Source organism: Suricata suricatta, chromosome 9 (genome assembly GCF_006229205.1).
Source record: "Suricata suricatta isolate VVHF042 chromosome 9, meerkat_22Aug2017_6uvM2_HiC, whole genome shotgun sequence".
In the NCBI taxonomy this organism is placed as follows: Eukaryota; Metazoa; Chordata; class Mammalia; order Carnivora; family Herpestidae; genus Suricata; species Suricata suricatta.
This window is the reverse complement of record NC_043708.1, coordinates 61,962,203-61,989,463: the sequence shown is the minus strand read 5'-3', so window position 1 is coordinate 61,989,463 and position 27,261 is coordinate 61,962,203. Positions and strand designations below refer to the sequence as shown.

General features: G+C 39.5%; 1 protein-coding gene across 2 annotated transcripts in view; it reads left to right on the top strand.

The window, feature by feature from the left end:
* AKAP6 (A-kinase anchoring protein 6) overlaps positions 1–27,261 on the top strand; it is a 481,813-nt gene that overhangs the window by 233,344 nt on the left and 221,208 nt on the right. For both annotated transcript variants that reach the window (XM_029951555.1, XM_029951556.1), the window contains 3 exons: positions 5,156–5,278; positions 23,420–23,516; positions 24,655–24,818. In XM_029951555.1, the coding sequence (XP_029807415.1) occupies positions 5,156–5,278; positions 23,420–23,516; positions 24,655–24,818 (384 nt within the window). The remainder of the gene's footprint in view (positions 1–5,155; positions 5,279–23,419; positions 23,517–24,654; positions 24,819–27,261) is intronic.

Sequence of the window (27,261 nt, the reverse complement as noted above, 5' to 3'; positions counted from 1 at the left end):
AGCCACCAGGCGCCCCCATAATGGGCCTTCTTAACCTGTCATGAGGGTGTAGCTATGTGCAAGACGTGAGTGTAAATGTTCCTTGTGATTATGATCTTCAAAGGTAAATAGCTGAGGGTTCTAGCAAATTATTATTATTTTTTTTTTACTAACCTGAGAGTGTACATTTGCATGCACTTTGACTGTCGGGCTTAGTCTTTAAAAAGATTGGTGCTTTAGAAAGTTTAAAAGTAAGGTATTTAAGAAGCACTCCATTAAGGAGCTTTTAAAATGCATGGGGCACCAGGGTGGCTCATTTGGTTAAGTGTCCGACTTGGGGACTTGGGCTCAGTTCTGATCTCACCGTTTGTGAGTGTGAGCCCCATATAGGGCTCTGTGCTGACAGCTCAAAGCCTGGAGTCTTCTTTAATTCTGTGTCTCCCTCTCTCTCTGCCCCTCTCCCACTCTCTCTCTCAAAAATAAATACATTTTTTTAAAAAATGCACATGATTTGACAGTCGGAAGGGTGCTGTCAACTGGTGGTCACAAGGCTATTGCTTTCTGTCTTCTCTCATGTTGGATGGCCAGGGTTTCTTCTGGGTGTGGAATCCTGGCCTGGCTCTAGTGAAGAGTATACAGACTCTCAAAACATGTGTCAGATATGAATATGCCAAGGGACCTATATAAAAGGATATCATTTAGGAGGTGGGCTGGGAGGACTGGAGCTTGTGGACTGAGTCACACTCAGTGCTCTCCTGGAGAGCGTGTCAGGAGGCAGAGAAGGGTAATGGAAACGGACCGTAAGGACACTCGTGGTAGAAAGAGACAGGAGAGAGAAGACAAAGCAGATAAGATACATCAATAGGAGTTTGAACAATGAGGGCTAAAATGCGGCCTCTTGGAGGTTTGTAATTCAGCCTGCAGCAGTGAGTTGAATGTGCCTAAGATGTGCTTTTATGTAGTGTGGTGGCAGCGTTGGATTGTGTCACGAAGAAAATCTGGATTTTATAGTCATTTTGGGTTCTCAGAGTAAGTAAGTGTGAAGTCAGAATATTAGAGAAACAAACACAGGTGTGTCACATAATAAAAATAGGTTTGGATACAGACAGAATTCTGATACAGGAAGAATACATTTCCCAGAAACATCCAGGAGAGTGTTTTGACTCTTTATTGATGGTAAAAAATTTTTAACTATTAAAATTACTTGAATTGAGTAGGCTACTGCTTACTCATGTTTTATGTCCTGCTGAAATTTTTGCCTCAATATTATTTATCTTTTTATTCTCAATAATGTCCAGAGATGTGGTTTGCACATAGTAGGCAATTAATAAATACTAGTTAAAAAAAGTGAATGAATGCCCAGTATTTGTTATACTAGGATTTGATCCTCATGATAAAATAAATAAAAATTTTATTTTCCTCTGTGATTTTATATGCAACCTCATTTCCCTTTATTCACACCACAAGGACTCTACAGAGCTTCTCAAAATTAGCATCAAATATTCACTAAATACATCCAAATGTGAATCCTCCTGCACATTGCGTGCCTGGTTCGATATGCTGAGTGGCACTTAGTTGGTTTTTCTTAGAGGAGCATTTCATGATATGGGTGTAGTACGCAGTGTACTGTCCGTTACGCAGCACACTGGAAAAGCACACACACAAAGAGGCTGGGAGAGATGGGTAAACAGCAAGTGACAAAGGTATCAAGAACTGAATGGACTCCACCTTCATCTGCCTTTATGATTTCTGTTTATATTTTTGTGGCTGCATATATTAGCAGGAGGGGAGGTGAAAAGCCCAGAGCTCCCTCAGAGGGAGGAGTGTTTAGCTTTTTATTATAAGATTGCAGGGATTCCCTGGGTTTCTATTGTGATGGATGAAACTTTTTAGCACTGGCAAGAAGAGTTGAGAAAATGTGCAACAAATGAAAATTGGTGAGGTAGGAATATAATTCAGAGGAAACCCAGAGGGAAGCTCGAAAGTGGTCTGTTTCCTCTGTATCAGACAGCCTTGGTTTTGCTGTCTGACTAGGCTATGCAGAGAGATCATCCAGGAAGTTTCACCTGGTCCCGTGAGTTTGCCTAATCTGCATCTCATGGATTTCAGCTAACTCTATAATCATGCCTCCGTTAGGAAATCTGTCACACATTGTTTAATACTCTTTGGCTAAGACCAACCTTTTGTGATGAAGTACCCATGCAATCACACACACACACACACACACACACACACACACACACACATTGTTTTGTTTGCTTGTTTTTTGGAAGAAGAGAAGATAATGAATAGTATATAACTGGTCATATTTCAAATAGCATCTTTTACTATTTTTCTTATTGGATTTAATCAGTTCTTTCCAAAATAATTTCCTTCCTGACTTAATGTTCTCCCAAAACCAATTTTCAGATAAAACAACTCAAGTCCAAATTCAATAGTAAATACTATTTAATGATATAAAGTACTATTTCATCTTGCAATTATCAACCATCTAGACTCTGGTATTCTGATGAGGCTCTGTAGATGTGTCTGTAAGTCCATTTGGTCACCAAAGAATATCTTAATTTTTCATAGAATTTAATTATGAGAGCATGAGGAAGTTGGGCATCAGTTCTAATACACTCTACCATTGTTTCTGCTCACAGATTTACTGTACACATCTATGGTAAACATCAAGTAAGATAAGAATTTCTTGAGGTGCCTGGGTGGCTCAGACAGTTAAGCGTCCAGCTTTGGCTCAGGTTATGATCTTGCGGTTCGTGGGTTCAAGCCCCACGTTGGGCTCTGTGCTGACAGCTAGCTCAGAGCCTGGAGCCTGTTTCAGATTCTGTATTTCCCTCTCTCTCTGACATTCCCCTGCTCGTGCTCTGTCTCTCCCTCTCTATCAAAAATAAATAAACATTAACAAAATTTAAAAAAGACAAAGAATTTCTTATGTATTCTGAGTTGTAGGCAATTCTACCAGAAAGGGGGATTTGGGGAGTGGTGTTTAAAATCAGTGGGAGGCTCGACTGAAAAAAGGGAGCTTAAAGGAACATCTGTGTTAAAAGTCTCAAGTATTGGGAGGAAATGAAAAACAAAGCAACTCTCAAATTTATGGAAATGTAGAAAAGGAGAAAGAGAAGACAAACTGATACCCTCAATCTATGAGAAAGGACAAAAGGAATTACTTGGCATAGATTCCTACCATTTATAATGAGACACAATATGAGAAAATTAGAGAATAGGATGATTTGGGTGGACCATCACAAAAATGCATTTGGTAGGGAATGCGCTGTGTGACATTTGTGAAACCATTCCTGTCGCACAGGTTTTCACCTCACCTGGAAGAAACACTGCTGAGTGATGATCAAAGAGTCTCAGTGAGGTCATTAATTTGGGGTTGGAGGCTAGGACATGAGGCATGTTAAACTACCTTCTAGTTCCCAGCTCGGCCAATTAATTGCAAATGCATAGGCCTTAGCTTCTAATTAAGATGACTCCAATATGATATTTTTTTATTGGCTTTACCAAAACAACTTGATTAGGGTAGATTTTCAAAAGGATGAGTGTGATTATCATTTGATCTTGGCACAATAGGGATAAAATAGGGCAAGCTTTGGGTAGCTTTTCGAGACATGGGATACACTAGCAAGCATGTGGGATGATTGGCTGAGCTCCGCACAGGCTGATAGCATTACCAGAGCATCATGGGACCATCTGATGGACTCCCTGTGTCCCGATGGCCACAGCCCTGCTCTATTCCCCTTTGACAGACAGGAATGTGTTTCTGAGTGTTACTTGCCTATCTTCCTCTTTACAACCCTTCTCCAATCCATTTTCTCGTTTTCTAACAATCATTTTGAGGCTAATCAACTTCTGGAATTAAAGGGTTATAAATCTCAAACTATTATTTAAGAGAAACCTTAATAACAAAGCCTAACTTCGGGGCATCTGGGTGGCTCAATTAAATGGCTGACTTTCAGCCTAGGTCATGATCTCTCCAGTTCTGAGTTCGCGCACACGCTGGACTCTGTGCTGACAGCTCAGAGCCTGGAGCCTGCTTCGGATTTTGTGCCTCCCTCTCTCTCGGCTCATCCCCTACTTATATTCTGTCTCTTTCTCTCAAAAAGAAATAAACTTTAAAAAGAAAAGAAAAAGAAAAAAAACCAAAGCCTAGCTTCTGAGAAGCATGATAAAATGGATTTTCACCTATTCTTAACTCAGTCTCAGGATATCCTAAGTTAAGCATTAAAATTATTAACCCAAATTAATCGAAAGGCAAATCTGAAAAACGGGTTAAGTTTAATAGGAGAAATAGTTCTCCAAGCCATTTCAGTGAGTACAAATGTAAAAGCCGGTCCTTGCTCCTTTTGACCTCCAGGTGGTGCTGTTTACCTAACCACAAGAAACAGGCGCCCAGCCCCATTTCTTTCCCTCAGGTTCATAGCTGGGCTTTCATTTTTTCAAAATATTTTCTGTTTCTACAGATGTGTTCTTTTAAATGGTCAATAAATTTTTACAACCACTATTTGAAAAATTGCAAGATTACTGTGATTTGTGCTTCCTAGCCAAGAATATTTCTTTATGTGCAGGACACACCCAGTCAGGTGTTTATGTTTCTGTTCACTGAGCCCACCTCCTCTACCCTTCCTTGCCTCTTAGAACCCAGGCTCAGGCACAGGCAGTGGGCTGTCAGTAGAACTCATCCAAATCCCTTTAAACACTTACGTGATTTAAAAATAGATTTGTAGTTCAGTTAAGGCAACTTAACTCCACAGGCTTCTGAGTAAAGAACACCATCTTTACGGGAATGCTTTTATCCCCCAAAGCCAGCAAATGTTCCTAGCAGGCCTGACCTGATTTTTTGGTTTGGGGGCACTTGTCAGACACCAAAAATGTTTTGATATTTTGAAGACATCTTTACGAAGACATCTGACAATCCAATAGAAATTTCTCAGAAAAAAAAATGTTCCTAGGGAAAAACTGAGAGGGAATCATGCGCAATTTCTTTCCATTTTGATAGATTTCAGTGCTGTGAATCATGGAAATTCCTCCTACAGTGTGGAACCAGAATGGGAGTCCACTGGTATCAATTTTTAGCATCGGTGATGTTTGGAATTTTTAAAATTGTAAAGAAATGACCAACTAATATGCTTTTCTTGTCCTTTTTTCCCCTTCCCTTTTCTGTCACAAGGGGTTTGTAAACAAGCTGGATGAATTCATTCAATGGTTAAACGAAGCCATGGAAACCACTGAGAATTGGACACCCCCTAAAGCAGAAACGGATGGCCTTAAACTGTACCTGGAGACACACTTGGTAGGCAAGACTGTGTTGCTTTTGCCGTTAGTAATGGGAGGATTTTAATGCATTGCTTGTTTGTTTATGGGGAGTATCATTTTTATTTATCAGAAGTCATTATATGCTAATGAAACCAAGTTTTAATGGGGTAAACTGCAGAAGCTGAAAATTTACAGGCATTTCAATATACTATGAAATCTAAATCCTCCTCATTTCCAGCTATTTTTTTCAAAACTTTTTCCAGGAAGGCAAGTAATTAACTTAAAAATACCTTAGAAAATCTACTAGACCCTTGTTCCCTAAAGCCACGATTGAAGGTTTTCCTCTTCTTAAAAAATAAATAAATGAAAGAGATAATTTTGATGACCATTCTAAGCTTTCTAGAATTCTTGTAAAATTAATGAACCTCTCATTATCAAGAGGGTCTACATTATCTGTTCTACACTGGGTTATTTTAATAAAATATTTAAAACGATGATCTCCATCATTTTTGCTGCTATGTGGGTTTTTCAGCATATGATTAATACAACTGTCATTACACCCGTCCCTGTGCACAGGGAGAACCATGGAGGGGAAGTGGAAACTACTTGGATGAATATGCTTCTGAATATGTTAGAAGCAAGAATTATAGACTGGGGGACATTTGATGAACCTCATGAGATTTTTACTGAATGCTTCAAATGGCCGATATCAATTATGAAGGGGTGGAAACCAAGTAGCGGAGTGTGATAAAGCATGAAGAAAAAGCACGTTGTCGTAGGAAATGAAAATTCAAGCTTTAAGGATCTCATCTTTATTCCTTTCACCGATAGGATAAAATTGACAAAGGCAATGAACACGACTCCTTGGGTACCCAACTGTGGGGTTGATTTTCTGCCCCTCTTACACACTCAGAATTTGGATTGAATAAACATTGTGTGGGAGTCCTCCCTGTGCGTGAGTTCACAGGGTTCCAGACTGTTCCCTGTGATGTTAAAGGAGAGAATGACAGAGAGGGAGGTGAGAGGGGAAAAGAGGGGAATGAAAGAGAGGATGTTTTAGTCTTTTGGTGTTTATGTTTTGCAGTATGTTTTATATCATTGCAAGTAAAACAGCCTCAAAATCCTATTGCTGCATGAAAATAGCTTTGTGGGTGATAAAAGATGACAAAACTGTGTAAGAGGATGAGTGTGTTGGTTCCATTTTCGGAGGCCTGGGTTGATGGTGTGTAAAAATGCCAGTGACCCCAACCACCTCTCTTGTACATGGGTTTTTAAATATTGCCCTTGGTACTCAATTCCCTGTTGAGTAGAGCCTTGATTTTTTTTTAAAAGAGGGCATTTCATAATAGCAAGATAAAGATATTCAGTGCTTTATAATGTAAATTGTATTAATTAGAATGTCAACTTTTCACTGGCATTGTTCTGACAGAAATTCTAATCTGTGTTTAAACAGGAGTATATGAACTTTATTTCACATTAAGTGTGCTGTCTTAATTTTTCTTGATTTAATATTTTATGGAAAACACACATTTAGTTTTTGAGGTCCCAGAGGGCATGGGGACATAAAAAGTGCTTTAACTCTAGGCTATTTATTGAAAGCCAGGCTAGGAGAGTATGAGTGGGGGGCCTTTCTTCTCTTCAGGAGTTGAGCAGCATGGCCTCTTTGTAACCAATGCGCACTCCTCATTCTCAAGTCCCTGTTACAGAGTTCCTGCCTTAGCATCCCTTTGTGGGCCTCAGCCTCATTCTAGCTCAACCCTGTCTGCTAGAACTTTCTGTAAGAATGGAATATTCAAGGTTGCACTGTCCAACGTGGGAGCCACTCACCACAAGTATCTGCTGAGCACTTGAAATGTGGCCAGAGCAACTGAAGAAATGAATTTTTAATTTGAATTAACTTACATTTAAATGTAAATTGCCACATGTAGCTTGTGACTACTGTATGCTAGCCTTCCTAAGTTGCAGAACTATTTACAGCTGATCATAATGAATTGCACGTACGTGTACCTGCCTCATAGTAACAATCTCATGCAAAACATGAACCCCATCCTCCCCTTTGTTGTGGGTTTTCTCTACTATTGTGTCTAATTATATTGGGTCGGATTGAGATAACATAGGAATATCTTCTTTATTCCTGCTTTGCAAATAGTGAGGGACTATGCTCTCCAGATCTGCTCAATGAGGCTTAAGTCACAGTCACACTCTGACTTGTGAAATGAGTAGTCTTGGCTAACAGTTACTGAAGACTTAGTGTGCATGGATCACCAGTGATACCTAAGGACAGTTACGGAGTCACTGCTGTGCCTTGTGCAGTGTCTGCTACTCTAGATAGCGCCTGTTGTTTGGATGTCTCTCAAACAAACCCTGAGTTACTCTGTGTCCCGGACGACAATCTCTACATTGTCCTCCTGATCGATATTTTCATTTATATTTTTTATTGTATTTCCTTAATGTGGTGCTGAGTTAATATTAAGTTATTCTTTTCAAAAGAAGGCAAAGAATATCTTCCTTACCATAAAGAAAGTATACAAATAAACCCAGAGATTTATATCCTTGAATTCAACTTGCGTGAGTCATTAGTATTCCTTAATGAGTGGGAAGGTGGTATTTACAATATTATCCAGGATATAGAGATAGCTATACAGGTTTTTTAAAACACCTCTGTAGATTCTGTAATTTCACATTAAATCAGCACCTATGCAAACCCCTGAGTTCAGTGTCTTCCCTCGTTTAACCATGTGTTAGAGTAGGTGGCACCCTGCAATGGTTGTTGTAAAGAAAAACAAACATAAAAACAATAAGAAAAGTTGTACATTTATATTTTGATGCTTAATTCAATTATTTTCCATGACGGTAACCAAGGGTTTTTACCAACACAAATCAATTAAAGCTTCACAATACCTTTATGAGAGATATGAAGGAGCTTTATTTTAACTGTAAGAAATACTGTGAAATTGCGATGATACATCAATGATTTTCCATGATAATTAATCATCTGCTTGCAACCTGGCTGCTCCTTTCAAAAATACAATTCCTGTCTTCCTAGAAAATGACATTCTCAGGAAAATGTCATTCTGGAAAGGTATTTTGCAAGTATTGAACATCCCTCTTCTTTGAAAACCACTTTCAGAACAGTCTTGTATACATTTGTTTTTGGACAGATTCCCTTCTTCTTCACCTCTGTCTACTCTTTTTTTTTCTTTAAAACAGTTTTATTGAAATATAATCAACATGTAATAAGTTGTATGTATTTAACATACGTATGTGTACAAGTTTGAACAAACTGACAAATGTATGGACCCTTAAAACCATCCTCACAGCCAAGATAGCGACCATATCCATCAACTCCAAAAGCTTCCTCCGGACCCTTTGTAATTCCTTCCTCCTTTCCCTCCTGGCCTTTCCCTAACCCCTAAGCAATCATTGATCTGCTTTCTGTTACTATGAAGATAATTTTGCACTTTCTCGAATTTCACATAAACAAAGTCAAACAGTATATGTCCTCTTTCTTTTATTCTCGCCTTTCTCTCTCTCTTTCCCTCTCTCTCTCACTCTCTTCCCCTCCCCCATTCATCTGGTTATTTTTTCACCTAGCATACTTATTCTGGTTTCTTTCACCCAGGATACTTATTTGGATGTTACATATTTCAACTGTTTATTCATTTTGATTGCTGAGCAATAATGCATTATATCAATTTATCACAATTTGTTTATCCTTTTACCTCTTGATGGAGCTTTAGGCTGTTTCTCTCAATCATCTTGTTTTAGTGGCTTAAGAAACAGAAGTTACCAAAAGTTACATTTGAGTGGATGCATCATAAATAGAAGCATCATAAATAGTTCTGGGCAGACTATTTAGATTTTTTCCTTTAAGATAATTTATAATATCTTAGAGTGCTTAAGAATATAGCAGCAGAGAAAGACAGCAACTTCCCTAGAGATTTCATTTCTTTGGCTTCCGAAGACATAACTCTGATCTCTCAAGTTTTTATGTATGCATAATTCACCAAATGGGCACATGTTATATGAAACCAATTGTAGGAAGACAAGCCAACTGTTTTTTTTTAATCTACAGCCAATCAGATATCTAGTTGGAGAAAGAAAAGTCTAGTTGACACCAGATAGCTGTGCAAGAGTTAGGACAAAGAACGAAGCCCAATGCCTGGATTAAACTTGGGAGATAAACTTGCATAAGTAGTACCATGTCATGTTGGGCAGACATTAACCAACCACCTAAAAATAGCATTGGAGAAACAATATTCTTAATTCAACTTGATGGGTGAGAACAAATGAGGGAAATGGTGATGATGAATTCGTGTATACCAAGCACCTGTGCATGCCAGGCAATTATGTAGGTACCAGGAATACATGATGGATGGGTTTGGCTTCTTCCTCCCAGGGATTTACAATCTGAGGGACATGAACATAGATAAAATGTAGCCATCTAGAGAGCCATAAATGATCAATGTAATATAATTATTTAAAGTTTATTTATTTTGAGAGAGAGTGTGTATGTGTACGCACAAGGGCAAGAGGAGGAGGGGCAGGGAGAGAAAATTCCAAGCAGGCTCTATGCTGTCAGAATATCCCAGAACCTGATGCAGGGCTCAATTTCACAAACTATGAGACCATGACCTGAGCCAGGATCAAGAGTCACACGCCTAACTGACTGAACCACCCAGGCACCCTGATAAATGTAATATAATTTTGATCAGTCAACTTCTTATAGGAGACACAAAGTACTGTTAGGAGTAGAGAGAGAAGTTTTATTGGTCCTTCTGAGAGTAAAGAAGGCTCAAAGAAGTAATTGGATGTAGACCTCACAGGACATATATGATTTACTGGATAGAAAGCGAAGGAGAAGGGATGGGAGGGAATTTTATGGGCACGTAAGGAAGGTGTGGTGAGCCATCTCATGTGACTGAGAACAGGTTGAGGTTGATGGTTTGATGGTGAAGGAGTTTGTCTTTTTATTGGATTGAACATTTCTTTGGGAGCAAAGGGACTAAGAGAGGTTTGATTTTATTTTAAAATAGGAGAGTGACATGAATCAACTGTAAATTCCGTGAGGGTAGGGTCAGTTTGACATAGATTAGCCACCTCACCTGGGTGAGGTCCATGGCTTAGAGCGAAAATAACTGTGGGCATAATGGAAAATGTATTTGAGTGTAACATTTGAAAGGTAAGCTAGTACAGACAACATTATCAGTTTCTTTAATGTGTTATTTTTAACTTACTAAGATATGGATATAACACAAAATTCTAAAGGTAAATAAAAGAAGCTCGTAAAAATGTAGAAAGTCAAAAGTAAGCCTTCTACCTCTGTCCACCCAGTTGCCAATTATCTCCTTCTGAGGCAAACAGTGTTCCTTGTTTCTTTATATTTTTTTAGAATTCGTCATGGTATTAGAAAACAAATGCATATGTGTACTTAACTTTTTTCTCTTGGTTTATGCTAACAATAATTCAAAATCAGTACATATAGAACTACTGTATCCTTTTTAAAGGCTGAATAGTGTTCCATTTATGAATACCCATAATTCATTTAACCAGTTCCTTATTGATGAAAACGTAGGTTTTTTGCAGTCCTTTTAAAAATTTTAAACGGTGCCTCAGTGCATATGCTGGATAGTCATCGTCTTGCATCGTTTTAAGTATATCCTTAGAATAAATACCTTATGTGTGAAAATTCTGGGTCAAAGGTTATACACATTTAAAATTTTTATGTCTTGCCAAATTGTCTTTGGTAGAGATTGTACCAATGTATACTCAGCAAGGCATGAGAATGCCTCTATCTGCACATCCTTGTTACTGAAGTGTGTTATCACATTGGTTGATCTTTGTCCCTTTGATAGTTACAAATGGCATCTCATTGTAGTTTAGTTTGCATTTCTTGTATTATAAGTGGAGATGAGTATGTTTTCATATTTTTAGGAGCCATTTGTACTTCTTTTCTGAGAACTCTCTGCTCATATTCTTAGCTTATTTTTTCTGTTGGGTCATTGGCTCTTTGCTTCAAATTTATGGGTGCTTTGTATATATTAAGGAAATGAGTCCTTGTTCTGTGATGTGAATAGAAAGTGTGTTAGAAATGTGCTAGTTTTGGAATTCTGTTCCAGAAGAATCTGGATATCTCAACAGTTTGAGGAATCAGGCTTTGGCAGACCTCAAGGCTAGGCTGATAGGCATGCAACAGGTCTCTCTATCCATGGCAAAAGCAGGTTCAGATTCCAGTCCTGGAAAGACCACTGATTCCAGGGAGCTTGCTCACCTAGGCATGGGCAGAACAAGCCTAAGATCAGGGAAGCTATTGTAGAATGCATGGATTAAGTGATATCTGAGCCATGAGAAAACTGGAGAGGATGTGAGTCGGGGTCAGGTGGGGGTTAGGTAAGAACAGAGGAGAGGGGCTAGATTAATGAGAAGAGGACAGATCAGAGTTCCGTTTTTGATGCTGTCTCTTGAATAGTTAGAAACTTCATTGCCAATGTCTATTTCATTTTCCCTAGTCTCCCTAGAGGCTACTAGTATCCTCAAGGACAGCACAGCAAGGCCTGACAGCCCCCAGATGACAGAAACTTGACCAAGATTTGAATTTATTGAAGAGTGTGGAAATTGGCAGAAACTTCTCTGTGTGGAGAGGGACTGAAGCTCTCTGACCTTCTGGGGGTGTGTGAAACCAGGGAATGTGAACGTTACAAGGAGTTTTTACATGGGAAAGAGGGGGCCGATATTACAAGAGCTCATTGACCACTGGGTGCATGTGCTGAAGGTGAAGGAAACTTCCTCTTTCATGTAATTGCTCATATTTTCAATCTCTAGTTAGAGAAAAGCATTATATTCACTGGAGAAAATTCAAATGATAGAAATGAGCATAAAAATAAAAGTAAAAAGTCTTACCCTCCCATAGATATCCCGCATAAACAGTTTGTTGTAAATCCTTTTGAACCTCTTTATGTAACAGTGCATACATTTTAAGAATTTTTAAAATTCGTATTATACGTGCTGTTCAATGACTTGCTTTTTGTGTCTAAAGATAGCACAGACATTCTTCTGTCAGTACATGAAGATCTACTACACATTTTCCTTTTAGCAGCTTCTTAATGTTTTATTGTGTGGATGTGCCACAATTTATTTAACCATTCCCATGATGATGGCTGTTTAAGCTGCCTCCTTATTTGTGCTTTTGCAAATAAGACTGAAATGAGCATTCGGTGTTTTTGTTTGTTTGTTTAACATTAGTTGAAAGTCTTCTTGTCCCATTAGTGTCTGTCCACAGCAGCAGCCTAGGCCCCCATGTGATGAAAGTCTGTCATACTCTAGGGATAGCTTTTGCCATAGGTCTGTAAAATTGAGTAGGGTCCATGTTTATGTGTGTACAGAGGTTGATTCCTTGATTATAGGGGTAGCTTTGAAAGCCCACCTTCTAGAACTCAATTGTTCATTTTAAGATTAGTACCTGCAATTTGAGGTGGCTACCACAAGGTGGCATGAAAGCACCAAATCCTGCAAACAGTGCTTTTATCTTGGTACCTTTGAAGAGTTTGAAAATATTTCCTTATTGTGTCATTACCCTATTTATAAAGACAGACTGGATTAAACTGGCAATGTTCCTGGCTAATAAAATCTCCACACAGATACTTTCATGCATGTATCATCTATATTTAGAACTTCATGTTATATTTTTTTTATTAAATAGCTTTCATTTGTTTCATTTAAAAAATCCATATACTTCTCACAGAGTTTTTAGCCATACAAGAAAATTTCTCGAAATATTCAACTGTTTTCTTTTGTTTGCTCTCCTGTCTCCAAGTCTGCTCCATGTTTCATTGCTTGAAGTTAAGGGAGGATGGGCTTTCCTTTTTCCCACTTGCTGGTCCCCACCTCTCCCTGGCTCCCTCTCTCTGCTGAGATGATAGGCAGCCCTGGCCCAGGAAAGCGGAGCTTCACAAGATCAGCAGCTGCCACTGTACAGCAGCGGCTGTATTGCTCAGCTAATGGGAGACAGTCGGTTAGACTTCAAAAGCCCAAGCTGTGTGATTTAGGCCGCCACTTCCCTGAGCCTTGCTGAGCAGAGCTGGTGGCCTCATAGGAGCTTTGAAGTTCCATTTGCTCGTTCCCCTTGATTCTCATCAGTTTAAGGTAACTAGCTGAGAGTTTAGTAGGGAGCAGCATTACTTCTCTTCAGGGGATTTAAAATACTCAACTCCCAGCCTTGAGTTACTTCCTTTGGTGGCTTGGGAATGGAAGAATCTGTCACAGCTTTATATGGATGCAGGCATTTAAAAAAATATAGTTTATTGTCAAATCAGTTTCCATACAACACCCAGGGCTCATCCCAACAAGTGCTCTCCTCGATGCCCAAGGGATGCAGGCATTTTGAATTAGATGTATGGGTTCAGGAGGCACATTTTCGACATGTGAAAAGTCCTGGACCACATTTCTTTGCTTATATAACTAATTCTGTATCTCTGGGAGACAAATAGCATTATCTTCCATTTTCAGTTCTGAAGGAGTCCTGAACTGCTCACAGCACCTGGGATGTACTTTTGCCTGACTCTCTTTAGGCACTTGAGCCATGATACTCGGTAGTTCTCATCATTTTGGAAACTGTTGGTGGGCAAATGATTTACTAACTTATTATTTTGTTTATTGCTCTTTTTAAGATGTAATGACTATTTTAAGTTAGAATGCCAGGGAAACACTACATTTATTAAACACTTCCTGTTTAGGGCAATGATAAGCTAAGGGCTGAAGAGAAAATTTTGCAGACTGGCTTTGAACTTTGAGGTTCAAACACAGACTGCTGGACACTGTATGGACAAAAGCCAGTGCATGTCCTAACTCAGCCAAGTCAGGGTGCTGTCACCTACAACCTCTCTTCCTGGATAGACACATGTGCACGTTCTACCTACCTACTGCATGGCATGGAATTTTGGAAACTTGAAGCAGTTCACCCAATATAAATAAGGGATATTAAAGTGAGAGCTTCAGGCCTGAAACAGATCTGAAATAGATCTGTCATATCTACTGAAGATTGTTGTGAGGGAAGATCAGATAAACATTTTGTATGTGATGATACTTGGTTCATTTCAGGAGAATTGTGAGCATTTTCCTTGGAGACATGAGAATATGTGGCGTGAGGAGTTGGATTTCTCCCCATCCACCAAGACTGTCACCTACTTTAGGGAACGGCTTGCATGTCTCTTTGCTGTCTCCTCTGACACCAGCCTGTGCATAATGGGTACTAAAAATATCCGCTGGATGAATGAATGGGCATTTGTAAGAGCAGTGTTACAACCATTACAGGCAGCAAATTACAACTAATATTGTAAATCAGCAAACAATAACTGAGTATGTCTGCAAGTTAAATTATTTCCTCTATGATTCCAAACCAAAACGGACTCTGGTCACAGAGCTTTCTGGGTATTGTCTGGTATATTTGTGACAAGACAAACGCCTATAGAGGGAAAAAATTGGAATGCTTTCTTCTGTTTTCAGGACATAATTCATTTCCTTTGGCAGAAAACACAAGGAAAATAAAAATGTTAACTCAGATATTAGAAAGAGTTGAAAAAATTCCACAGGTTAATGTTACTATTTCAAAATATGAAGACTATATGACTAGACAGGATGTTAATGATTTGACATTACAAAGTTTATTAAATTTGTTTTTAAAGCAGTTTGGTTCCCCCTCTCAAGTGCATGAAGCATGTGGGAGTTGGGATAGATCTGCCCCAGGCGGCCAAACAAAATTTTAATGGAACTAGAGTCCTTCAGGGATTGTCCTAAATCCACATAATATTCTTAAGTCTTGGTGTTTGCACTGGGACCTGTATATTAGCAAATGTACATGTGAATAATATACTTATATTCATCCATCACCTTGGTGACTCCACATCTGTAGGGGCTGCTGCACATCAATTATTCCACTGCAGGGGGTGGAGGGATATTTGGGCCAGCATTGACCTCCTTTTCAATCAGAGCCTCAGAGCGGTGTGTTCTGGAAGTCAAATGGTCCCTTTAGACACAAACCCTTTTTGAGAATCTGTTTGGCCTAATGTAGCCATGCCAGGAAGTCAATGTGCTCACCTGGGCCAGGTGTGAAGGTGGCATCCAGAAGAGCAAATGGAAATTTGCTCACTGAGAGGCACTGTCAACATTTAGGATCTCTCTCATGTATCTAATTCTTGCAAAAAGTGTTAGCAAGTCTATCAGGAAAGATGGTCAGCCTTAGTAAAACATATTTACTTTATACACACACACACGCACACACACACACACACACACACAATGCAACTGTTTGTTTGAAAGAAATTGTGATTTGTTTGAAGAGCTAAATTCACTTTCAAATGCTTGGAAATGTTTTTATTATCTGAGGTTTAAGGAAGAAAGTATCCTCAGGAAGAATGAGAGTTTTAGTCTTTATATCTTAGTGCCTTCTTTTTTTCTTAAAGGAAAACAAAAATTTTATAATGCTTATATTTTTTATCATAAATGACATTTTTTTCCTCAAGAGTACCTAGAGCTTTTAAATTTTTAAGCTTCTGATACTACACCTGGAGGTGTGTTGCATGTGTCATAAATGATAAATCAGTGACAAATGTAGCCACTTCATTTTGTTGGGGAGATATACAATTGTGGCGGTGGCTGACCATTTATTTAATTATGTGGTAAGTACCATATGATGAGAGGGTAAAGTTAAATTGATGATTTAGGCTATCTCAGCCAGGGTACAGTTTACATGGCAATTACACTGGGATCATCTAAGTGTAATTGGCAAGTAATTTTGTAAGTGAAGGAACATGACAGCTCATTTACATGGTGTTCACTGAGTAAAATTTGGGGACATTTATCAACCACTTTCAAGTGAAGAGTGAGTATCTCCCAGAGTGCCATAGGCAGTTTGAAAGCTACATGGAAGGTTTTTGGTACAAATCTTAATTTGTTCCCCAAACTGTTGTTAGGTGTGTCCTGTGTGCCAAGCACTATGTGAGGCACCGTGGATTAAAAAATGTGTGAGGAGGAACTCCAGGACCTCATGTATGGGAAGCAAATGCATCATCAATAATTAGCCAACATTGTAGTAAGTAGAGTCATGAGGTCCACACAGGTACCGTGGGTGCTGAAGAGAATGTGGGAGCCCAGAGGACAGAAGAAAGTCAGGGAAAACTCGCTAGAGAGATGGACACCTGAGATAAATCTTAAAGGGAGAGCAGGGCTTAGCCAGGGAAGGGGAGGACTGTCCATGACAGTCTTCACCAGAGGCAGCAACAATAGCAGAATCTGGGGAGAGCAAGAGGGCTAGTGTAAGCAGGAAACTTGAAGCAGTTTAGGTACATTTCAAGATAGATGTTGGACCTGAGAAGCAGACTTGGTTGAGATTTTAGAGGATTCTGAAGGTCATGATAGAGACAGGACTTTATTCTGCAACACTGGGAAGCTATTAGAGGATTTTAAGAGAAGAAACATCTTTTTCAGAGTTGTTTTGGGGGCAGGCCGTTATGTATAATAAAATGTGTTATTGAGCTCTTATGATATGCCAGGCTCTGTTCCAGTGGTAACAAGGATTTTCTTCCCCATAGTAACCTCATGACGTAAGTACTGACATATCTCCCTTTTTACAGTTGAAGAAACTGAGTACCCAGAGGTCACCCAGAGTCACATAGTAGGTGATGGAGGAGCTGAGGTTTGAACCCAGGCTGTCCAGTTCCAGAGTCCAAGTTGTCACCAGCACCTGCACTATGTCATGGCCTCCTTGACACAATCCCTGGCAATTGCCTGTTTATCAGATGCATATCCTCCATCCCTCATTAGGCTGTGAGCTCTGTGAGGTCAGGGGCTATATCCACCTAATTTACAGTCACATCCTGCATGCTTAGAACAATGCCTGTGCCTTCACAGGCATGTCACAGATAAGGGGTCACTGTGGTTTTGAGGGACCATGACAAAATGTTGTTGAAGTCAACCTAGCAACGGGTGACATGAAGGTCTGAGTCTAGGGCAGTATTAGTCAATATGGAAGATTCGAGGATGGAGAAATAAATTGGCAGGGCTTGGTGATTGATTGGACGTGTGGATTTTGTTGGCATATTCTCACAATGTTTCTGATTTCCAATTCCTACATTGGAGAAATGACTTGGCAAAAGAATCTGAAGCAGAGGAAAGCTTGTGCTGCTTTTCACAGAGCTCTTAAATTCCTGAGAAGAAATGTTGTGGACTCAGGATGAGAAGTTATAAGAGACTTCCCTGGAGATAGTTAAAAATAGAACGAACACATCTGCCCGGGAAGGTTGAGGGACAGAGCTGCCCTGGGGTAGATGAATGGTTAGATGGCCTTTGGGATTCTTCCCCCTTTGAAAATTTTCTAGTTTAGAATAAATAAAAAGTCTCCCCAGTCTCCTTAGCTGCCTGGCTGAAAGACAAAATCGAGTGTCCAAGGACTGGAAAATATTGAGTCCAAATGCCTGACTGTAGAGAAGGAAACAGAAGCCCAGAAGAGTTAGATGATTCATCCAAGAGCATATACTGGGGCAAAAGGAAGCCCTGAATCACTGGCCTCTCAACCTGGGGCACCTCTTTCCAAATCTCAGACAGCAGCATCTATGTATTGGTGCCTGCTGTGGGCAGGCCTATGCTGGGCAGTGACACTAAACCAAACAGAATGTGGTGTCTGCACTTGTAGAGTTGATAGATCCTTAACAATAAGTGCTACTTGTGATCTCAAGATGCCATGAAGTACCATTTACTACACAGCACATTTGGAAAATAGAGAAAATGAACTTAAAAGTTGTAATGATTTTTCTCTAGTTCCACTTATTTCTGGGCACTGCTTCAGTGCTTTACAATCATTATCTCTAATTCTTACAATAACCTAGAAGTTAGTATTATTTTCATTTTATGTTTTAGAAAGCTAAAGCACTGAGAACTCATTCCCTGAGACCAGACTATGTTACATGCAAGTCCTGCCCTGCACAAATGATGTTAACATTTTGTTGTGTTTCCCGACAGTCTTCTGTTTCTATACACTGGGACTATTCATTTACAAGCTATACTGTTATCATGGATACAGTTTTGAGTCTTCTTTTTTGGCTTATAATGTGTTCTGTACTTTTCATGTGATTTCATAGTCTTCATTTGAATGTCTATATAATATCTTATCAAGATTTTAGGAAGTTTTTTTTTTTTAGGATTTTTTTTTTAGTTTATTTTTAAGAGTGAGAAAGCATAAGCTTGGGAAGGACAGAGAGAGAGAATCCCAGCAGGCTCTGTGCTATCAGCACATGTAAGATCATGACCTGAGCTGAAATCAAGAGCAGGACACTTAACCGACTCAGCCACCAGGTGCCCTTTAAGAGGTTCTTAATCTAAGAAGTATTTATTCAGAAAAACCTTTCCATTCTTGGCACATGTGGCATTTGGAAAGTATATTTTATATTTTGAGGACCAGATGATCATCCTCTACTGATGGCATTGGGGACAGGAGAAGAGGAGATGCCAGGCTCCGCACAGGGGATCGTGGCTTTCTTCCTCACCCGGAGCCTCTGTGGGGATAGAGCATGGTGGCAGGCATAGCTCAGAGTGGAGCCCCGGGAAGATGGCCTGAGGCAGGTAGCAGGTGACTTTTTAAGGCTCTGCTTTTCTGACTTAACACACATTCTTCCTCCTGCCCTTGTAAAAAAGCAAGTTTTCATTTTCTCAGGGTAGTAAAAATCTTTTGTGTGAAGAAGTGTCATCAAGTGCCTTATTCATCAGCATATATACCATCTCTTTAAAATGACAGTGGGAGTAAAAGTTCATCAGTTCAATATGTCTTTCACATTGGGAGACTCCTGACTAATAACCTCTGGTATTTATCATCAGAACAGCCAAAGAACTAAATTCTGGCACATGCTTCTCTCACACACTGAGACAAAACTTAAAAAGACAGAAGATTTTCTCCATTTATTCCTTCTTTCATTCATTTAGAAGAAAAGCGTACCTTTTTTTAATTAAAAAAAATGTGAGCATGCAGAAACAGCTGGACTCTATTACCATAGCAGCCTCCTGAATGGCCTCCTTGTCTCCCGTCTGCCCTTTTAAAATCAACTCTACACAACAACCGGAGAGATCCTTCTAGAATGCAGCACTGCGTCAGGCACTCTCCAGTGTTGTTGATCTTCCCTTTCAAGGCTCTTGGAGTTAATTGCCATGTGTAGTCATGGCTTACACCCCCCCTGCTTGTACCCTGTCTCGACCAAACCAAGCTGCCTGGGCTCCCCATTTCGTGCTCTCATAAATGGTATCCCCAGGCCTGCATGCAAATCTGCCCTTTCTCCACAAGCTCCCTGCAAGGCTCTGTAGGACCTGGCTCCCAGCTGGGGTTCCCGGAGCACCTATCCAGCACTTTCCACACTCCTACAGAATACAGCCCACAGTCGTGGTTTTACTTGGTCAACATGATAATTTAAAAAAATAAAATAAAAGTCTCATTGGGTAGGGCATATCACTATTCAGTTTTATTAAGGCCCACCACTCTCTATTATACACCAAACCCTAGTTCACATTTATTTTGTGGTGGGTCTTACAAAGCTACTGGCTTTTTAAATTCTCTTTTACCCAAAAAGACTGCTTGTGCCAGGATGGTGTGTTGTTATCTTTTGGATCTATATGTCTGGCAAAGACTTTTCAATGAAATATCTATTGTATTAATTTATGCTTAAAAAAACTGAAATTAGATCAGAAAAGGCTCAATAACTCATTTTTGGCCTGATTGTTCACCAACGTTCCCCAAACTCATGGATGTCAATGGAACTGGCAGACATTAAGATTATTTCATTGGATGATTGAAAGTCTGTGTGAACTCAGCTAAGGCTGAGCAACTTTGTATCTGTAAGCTTCTGATGTGATTATGGTCTTTCCCACTATTTCCTGTACCAGGAGATTCATTTCTGTTCTTATGATTCCCCAGGAGTAATCAACCTTCCCATTTGTCATAGTTTTGTCCATCAAAGCATACATTTCCTTGATTTCATTTCATATCTACATGACTGCCATACTCCCATCAAACTGGGCTCTTCAGAAATTTGAATAGAATCAAATTGGATGTAATACTTCATCTGTTTTGTAAAGTCTGACCTTGGACAAAGTAACACTCAGTGTGCTCACCTAAATTTGGACCCTGCCGAGGAGTAATGCACCCAGATCTATCTAAGCTGGTGAAGCTAGAGATTATAGTTATGAAGATACCCACTGGTCAACCTCTGATGTATCATCTTTCTGATAATCCAACCCTTTGTCTCAGTCACTATTTTCCATTTCCTTAGTTATTCTCTTCTAGATGTTCGATTACATGCTGCTTTAAAGACACTAAAAAAGATCTGGTGTCTCATAGAACCCAGGTTACTCATATTTATGGAATTTCACATAATCAGTGACATAGGAACATGGTACCCACCTATGGCAATGTGCCATAAATTAAATCTTCAGAAAATGCCCAGTGGTTTCAGAGAGTACTGTGGCTATTGCAGAGGGACTCTATGGTATAAGGCATTGCTGAGGAAGTGTGTTAGGAGCACAAGAATGGAAATGTGTCCAAGTATTAGGTTCAAGGAAAAAGAAAAAGAAAATAAAACCCTTTTGTCTGAGCTTCTTTCCCTAGGGGAGAGGCAGGGGCAGAATGGGGGGAGCTTATTACAGACTTTAGCAGCCAGAAATTTCATTGATAATTTTGTTAGCGTGCCTGTGTGACTGCCATCTCAGAGGCCCATTGTGAATTCCTTAGTTGATATTATTAATAGTTAATGGGTGCACCTGAAAATCAAGCAGTATTGTACCATTTGTGTAATAGATATATTAAATGGGGCTTTTCTACAGCATCAAGCTTATGAGCTTATCTTTTTCCTAATAATGAATACCTCATCTTTTCCACTTGCCTAATCAAATGCTTCCACCTCATCTTGAGGCAGAACCAGACCCAGCTGCATCTATTCTATACTTGTGGCTTCAATTATGTCAAATGATCCAACCTACTTACAGGTCCTTAGTTTCTCTTTTGCTCCAAGACATAGGCCTGATGCACCTCTTCAGAAGCTCATGATTACTAACCATTCAGCATAAGTCTGTTGTAAGTAAACAGAGAATCAGAGAGAGCACTAGGCTAAATTTACAGTTATGAGGAAATCTCTAGAAAAGGTTTCTTCCTAAATTTTGGCACTCTTGGGTTGATCTCAAGTGTTTTTCTTTTCCCTGTCCTTTCTCCCTGAAACACACGTAAGCCTTCTACATGGCATTGCTTCAGAGTTGAGGATTTCTACTACAGTGGCAAAAACTAAAGGCAGCCATATTTTGGCCATAAAATAGTAAACATTTATTTTTTTCATAGATACATACTATTTGTATTGACCAGAAGCATTAGGCTTCCCATACTTTCTCATGCTTTATTTTATTTAATCATATACCTGTAGCTGAAAGAGGACAATACAAGAAACAATGAATGAACAATTCATGGGCCAAGTTAATATTGTCTCTTTTCATTATATTTGGCTAAAAATTTACTTTTTCTTATGCCTCTGGTCAGATGAAATGGTCCATGATTTTGGAGTCAAAACTTTTCTTAGTCAAAATTCTTACCCATATACTTGATTTGATCTGTCCCTATCTCCTTCATTTCCAGTTTCTTTTAATCTACTTTTTCTTCTGAGCTTTAAAAAGACCACCTTCTCACCCCTAAAATAAAGAGAGGCGCCCAGACTCACTATTGAATGTCCAAGATGACTCAGGCTGTCTTTTGTTCTCCTACATGTTCCGGTGCCCTCTGATGCCCGAGGCCATGTTTTAAACCCCTTAAATCACTATTACTCAGTCCAGTTTATAGAATAGACATGATACATGGTTTCTGAATGAATGAATGAAAGACTGAATTAATGGTACCTGATTTCACAATTTATGGTTATTTAACCTTTTTCATCCAAATTACATTCTGAGTCTGTATCATCATGAACTTCTGTTATATATTTTTAATACTAAGCTTAGTGCAGTCCATATGGCTATTGCTTTTGGAGCCCTATCAAGGAGAAGCCAAAATTTGGAACACAGTATTTTAAATTCATGTTCTAATTAATCAATTCAAGGAACTGATTTTCACCCTGAAGAATAGCCATTGATTCAACAGATTGTTTGCTATGATTACTCTCCTTTGGACATCCTATGGTTGGAATGCCTTATAACATTACAAAAATGGAAAATCTTTGGAAAACCATCTGTGGTTCTTGAAATATCTAAATGGAAGCCTTCCCCTTCAGAGGTATTATCAATCCAGTTCAACAGATACCATTATTTCCTCAAATTTATTGAGCATCTTGGAGATAAATGTGAAAGTGGCATTTCTTTAAACTTGCTTATAATTGGTAGCCAAGTACAGAAATAAAGCAGAATACAGCATGATAAATTCTATAGTAGAAACACATACACAGAGCAGGGAGAAGGGGCTAATTCACTCCACGTAAGGCATGAGAGAAGGCTTCCTGAAGTGGCTCTGGGTTGGGGTTCAGCCATCCCAGCCGTTTTTGGTTTTTGGACGACTATCATGAGTGAAAAATGCCCCGATGTGCTTGATGTATTCATTTTTAAAGCAGAGTCACAATGGAAAAAATAAGCTTTTAAATCAAAGATTTGGAGAGCATTTGACCTGTCAGTACAGCACCTCGATCCACCTTTCTCTGGTTTGCGTGGTATCTGAGAAAATAGCTGAATCCAACCCCTACTATATTAATGGATTTATATATGCGCACATAAGGCTAATATATTTTGTGCTGCCAATTTTTTATGGTTTCATAAATAGTGCTATCACTAACATTTTTTAAAAGTGAAGAAAAGAGCTCATATGTGCTGGTAGAAATGCAGTGTGTTTTATAGAACATAGCTACCCTTGATATAGCCTACGGGATGTGGCTTTTCATAAAAACCTAATGAATTTCTAGATTTGTCAGCTGTTTCCAAACAGATGCACTCTGCTAATCTAATGGAAACATTTTGAGGCCAGATCCCAAATATCAATAGCTTTTAGTATTGCAAATGAGCTTGTCTATTGGGTAAATTGGGCTGTGTGGTCCTTGATAAAAAGTAGCGAGTGATTTTGTATGGCTGTTTTATGTTTAACTGCCTTGCTGGGGTTTGATGCTCATATTTTTCCTTGCAGAGTTTCAAGTTGAATGTAGACAGTCATTGTGCTCTCAAGGAAGCTGTGGAGGAGGAAGGACACCAACTTCTCAAGCTTATTGCATCTCACAAAGCAGGTAAATCCTCCTGAAATATTGCAAGCCTTTATGTCTCCAGACTATTAAGAATGAAGAAGCATTGCTGTAAATTACTGCATATATTCACTTCCTTATGTATTATTAATATTTACATTATCAGATTGACCTTCAAGATTTATAAATGTTTCATATACTGCATACAATGCTGTGATACTTATAAGATGAAATACTGCCTCCAAATGGTCTGTTCATTTTATTTTGGGCTTGCTGTTCGCCTGAGTTTCAATTGAAATCACATTCCTGAAAACTTCACATTGACATGCTTTGTGATGTAGGTGCTCTGGAAATAACATTAAGATAATGAATGAGAATGGTGCAAATAGTTAGAATGCATATGCATTAGGGGACTTATAGATATCATTACAGATATAACACAGGCAGTCTAGATGTATCTGATTATTTCCCTGCCAATTCACACACGTGAACCTTTTGCATGTTTTTTGCTGGTCATTGCATTAGCAGAGTTTTGGCCTTAAACCAACTCTTACCCAGTACTAATGTATTTATGAGGAACAGATTATATATAAAAAATAGTTTTGTCATTTGGTTACACTTACCCTGATGGTAAAAGACCATAAGACAGGATGAATTATAATTTGGCTCTTGCTTTCAGCTTACCACAGCTAAATAAGGAAAGAGCAGCATTAATCCGACAAGCTAATGCTAAAGACTGCTGTCTTAATTCTGACCTGTTTACTATATTCCTTGACGAATTAATGCTACCTATTTCTGTACGTCTTTCTGGTCATTATAAAGCCTCCATACATGTACACACAGGGCCTTTTATTTGGAATGTGAAGCTTTAGTGTTATTAATTTTCATACATCGTAATTTTAGTTCAATATGCATCTTTTTAGTCCCTAGACTGAATTTAACTTGATTCCCAACCACGCCTCTATGTAGTTACCCCATCTTTGTGTCCATATGCCTTATGTGAAGGCAAAAATTCCCTTTCCCTATCCTTAGTGTCAAACGCTTACATGGCAGGCAATGGGTAGTGGCCATTTAAAATTATGTTTACTCTGAAAAATTAATCTAATTTTTCTAAATAAAAGCTGACAATGAGTAACAATGCAGTCAAGTCTGTAACTTGTGGTTTCCCCTCCTTTTGGAGAAGGACTGAAGGACATGCTGCGGATGATTGCAAGTCAGTGGAAGGAGCTGCAGAGGCAAATCAAACGCCAACACAGCTGGATTCTCAGGGCTCTGGACACCATCAAAGCTGAGATTCTGGCTACTGATGTGTCTGTGGAGGATGAGGAAGGCACTGGAAGCCCCAAGGTAAGTGGCTTGAAGTTTGCTTATTTCCTCTCATTTCTGCCTTCTTTTGAACTAGGCACCACTGAAGTTTTCTTTCCACCCCTAAGGCTTTTTGTTTCTACTGGGTAAACTTTATATATCCATATCTATTTCTATATCTATCTATAGAGAGAGAGAGAGAGGGAAGAAAGAGAGAAATGAAAGAGATGAACACAATGAAATGGCTTAGTTTAAAACAATAAAGAAAAAAAAAGCCTGCAACTTTCAAGTTTTCCAGGAAGAGGTCTTTCTGTCAAAAGTGGCAGAGTAGGAGGGGGACAGTACTTTAGGGGTAGAAGAAAGGGGGATATAAAACATTTAGTAAACAAAACATAAAGCATCTTTAACATGAATAATCAGAATGGTTTTAAATTGTTTTGTTGCAACTATAAATCACTATAATCAGTGCAATCACTCAGCTCTGACATCCATTAGCCGCTTGGTTACAGCAAATTAACAAAGAAGAGAGAAAGTGATTCATTATCTCATTCCTGTTAATGACTATCAGATGCATTGCCTAATTAGGGGATGGTCATTGTAGTGGGAAGAAGGTCATATGCTTCGCTACAAATCTTTTTGCTCTGAGTGTAAGTTCTCCATAATGGTGCATGCACCGAATACAACAAGTACTTTAAAAACAGTATTGACAAGTTTTGGTTATCTATTTTAGATTTACAAAATAACCCATAGAGCATATGCAAGTGAATTTTAAATGAAGCACCTTTTCATACAGTGCACCGCTCTGCTAAAGGTATCTTTGGACTCATGAAGTGGAAAATATTTTTATTAATTTGATATTTTCATGTAATCTCTCTCTTTTGTGTTTATCCTTTTGTAAGTGCAGAAAACCAGTCTTATAATGGACTCGGTATCAAAACATATTGCAAAGTGGGGGTGGGGAGGAAACAGATTTAAGAGTTCCTGGTTTCTATTCCTGGCATGGACAAAGTAATTAAATCATCACCGAGTCACATTTATTCAGAGTCCATGTGGATTGGCCTTGTGCTAAATGTATACAGAGCAAGTTAAACAAGCTCTTTGCCTTCTTAGACTCATACTCTTAAGTGCAGCCGTAGGAAGAGCCCACCGTACCCTGCCAGGGTGAGACCATGCAGCCAGTGAAAGGCTCAGAGGATTTATAGCTTTGGAACCTCAAGCAACAACCTTTAACTTATTTGTTGGAAACAGAGAATGGAATGATGAGCTCAGTTCCACTTAAAGGAGGCTCCTTGGAGGAGGGTCACATTTCAGGAAATACTTGAAGGAGGGAAGAGCAGTGGCTTGGCACGGGAGCACACATTTTAGGAAGTGACGTGGGGAAAGGATCAAAGCTGAACTAATAACATGGAAGGGACAATGCCTTCAGCAGATTTCTCAGGGCAGAAGGAGGGCTCTTTCAAGGAACAGCGTGCCGGGAGAAGTTGATGGGGCTAATGCTTTGGCTGGGGTGGGAGACAGTGATGATGAGAAAAGACCCGACTAAAAAGTCTGTTGTGTTCCATTTATTTAACAAAGTGCACTGATCGCTTAAACAGCTCTCTTGTACTGGGTACATCCTACAGACCAGACACTGCTCTACAGCGCCTCTACGGTGGTTCCCCTGGAGTCCCCAGTGGAGACAGTAGAGGCACAGAGAAATTAAGTAGCTTGCCTAAGGTCACACAGGTGCTAAGTAGCAGAATGCATATTTGAATCTGACCCCTTTGGCCCCAGAGCCCTCGTGGATCACCACCTACAGTGCTGCCCCTCAGGGGAACTGCTCAGAGCCAGGTTTCATGATAAATCATTAATCTCGGTGCCTGTCTGATGGAGCTTGTGGTGAAGTGGGGAGACAGATCTAAGTTTAACAGTCATGCCATTGTAGATGGTGGTGTGCAGTGAAAGAAAAGAGAAGGAAGCAGCTGGAGGTTGGCTGGGAGAAATGATTTACGTCAGGGCGTCAGGGAGGGCTTCTCTGAAGAAGCGACATTGTATGAGTAGGCCAGTGCCGTTGGAGAGAGAGGGAGGCGGGTTTGAGGGAAGTTCCATGGCCTGTGGTCACAGGGAGGGTTTTGGAGAGAGCAGAGAAATGGCATCATTGATTTGCAGCATAAAAAGCTGTTCCTGGGTGTGATGTGGAGCTTGGGTGGGGGTGAAGTGGGTTAAGTGGGAGTCAGGGAGGAAGGGAAGGTGACAAAGAGGAACTAAAGAGAGTTAATTAGTTAATTAAATTTAAATGAATTGGGTGCCTTGGGTGGCTCTGTCGGTTAAGCATCTGACTTGGGCTCAGGTCATGATCTCATGGTCATGAGTTTGAGCCCTGTGTCAGGCTCTGTGCTGACAGCTCAGAGCTTGAAGCCTGCTTCGGACTCTGTCTCCCTTGCTCTTTGTCCTCCCCCCACTCACTCTCTCTATCTCTCTCTCTCAAAAATAAATAAATATTAAA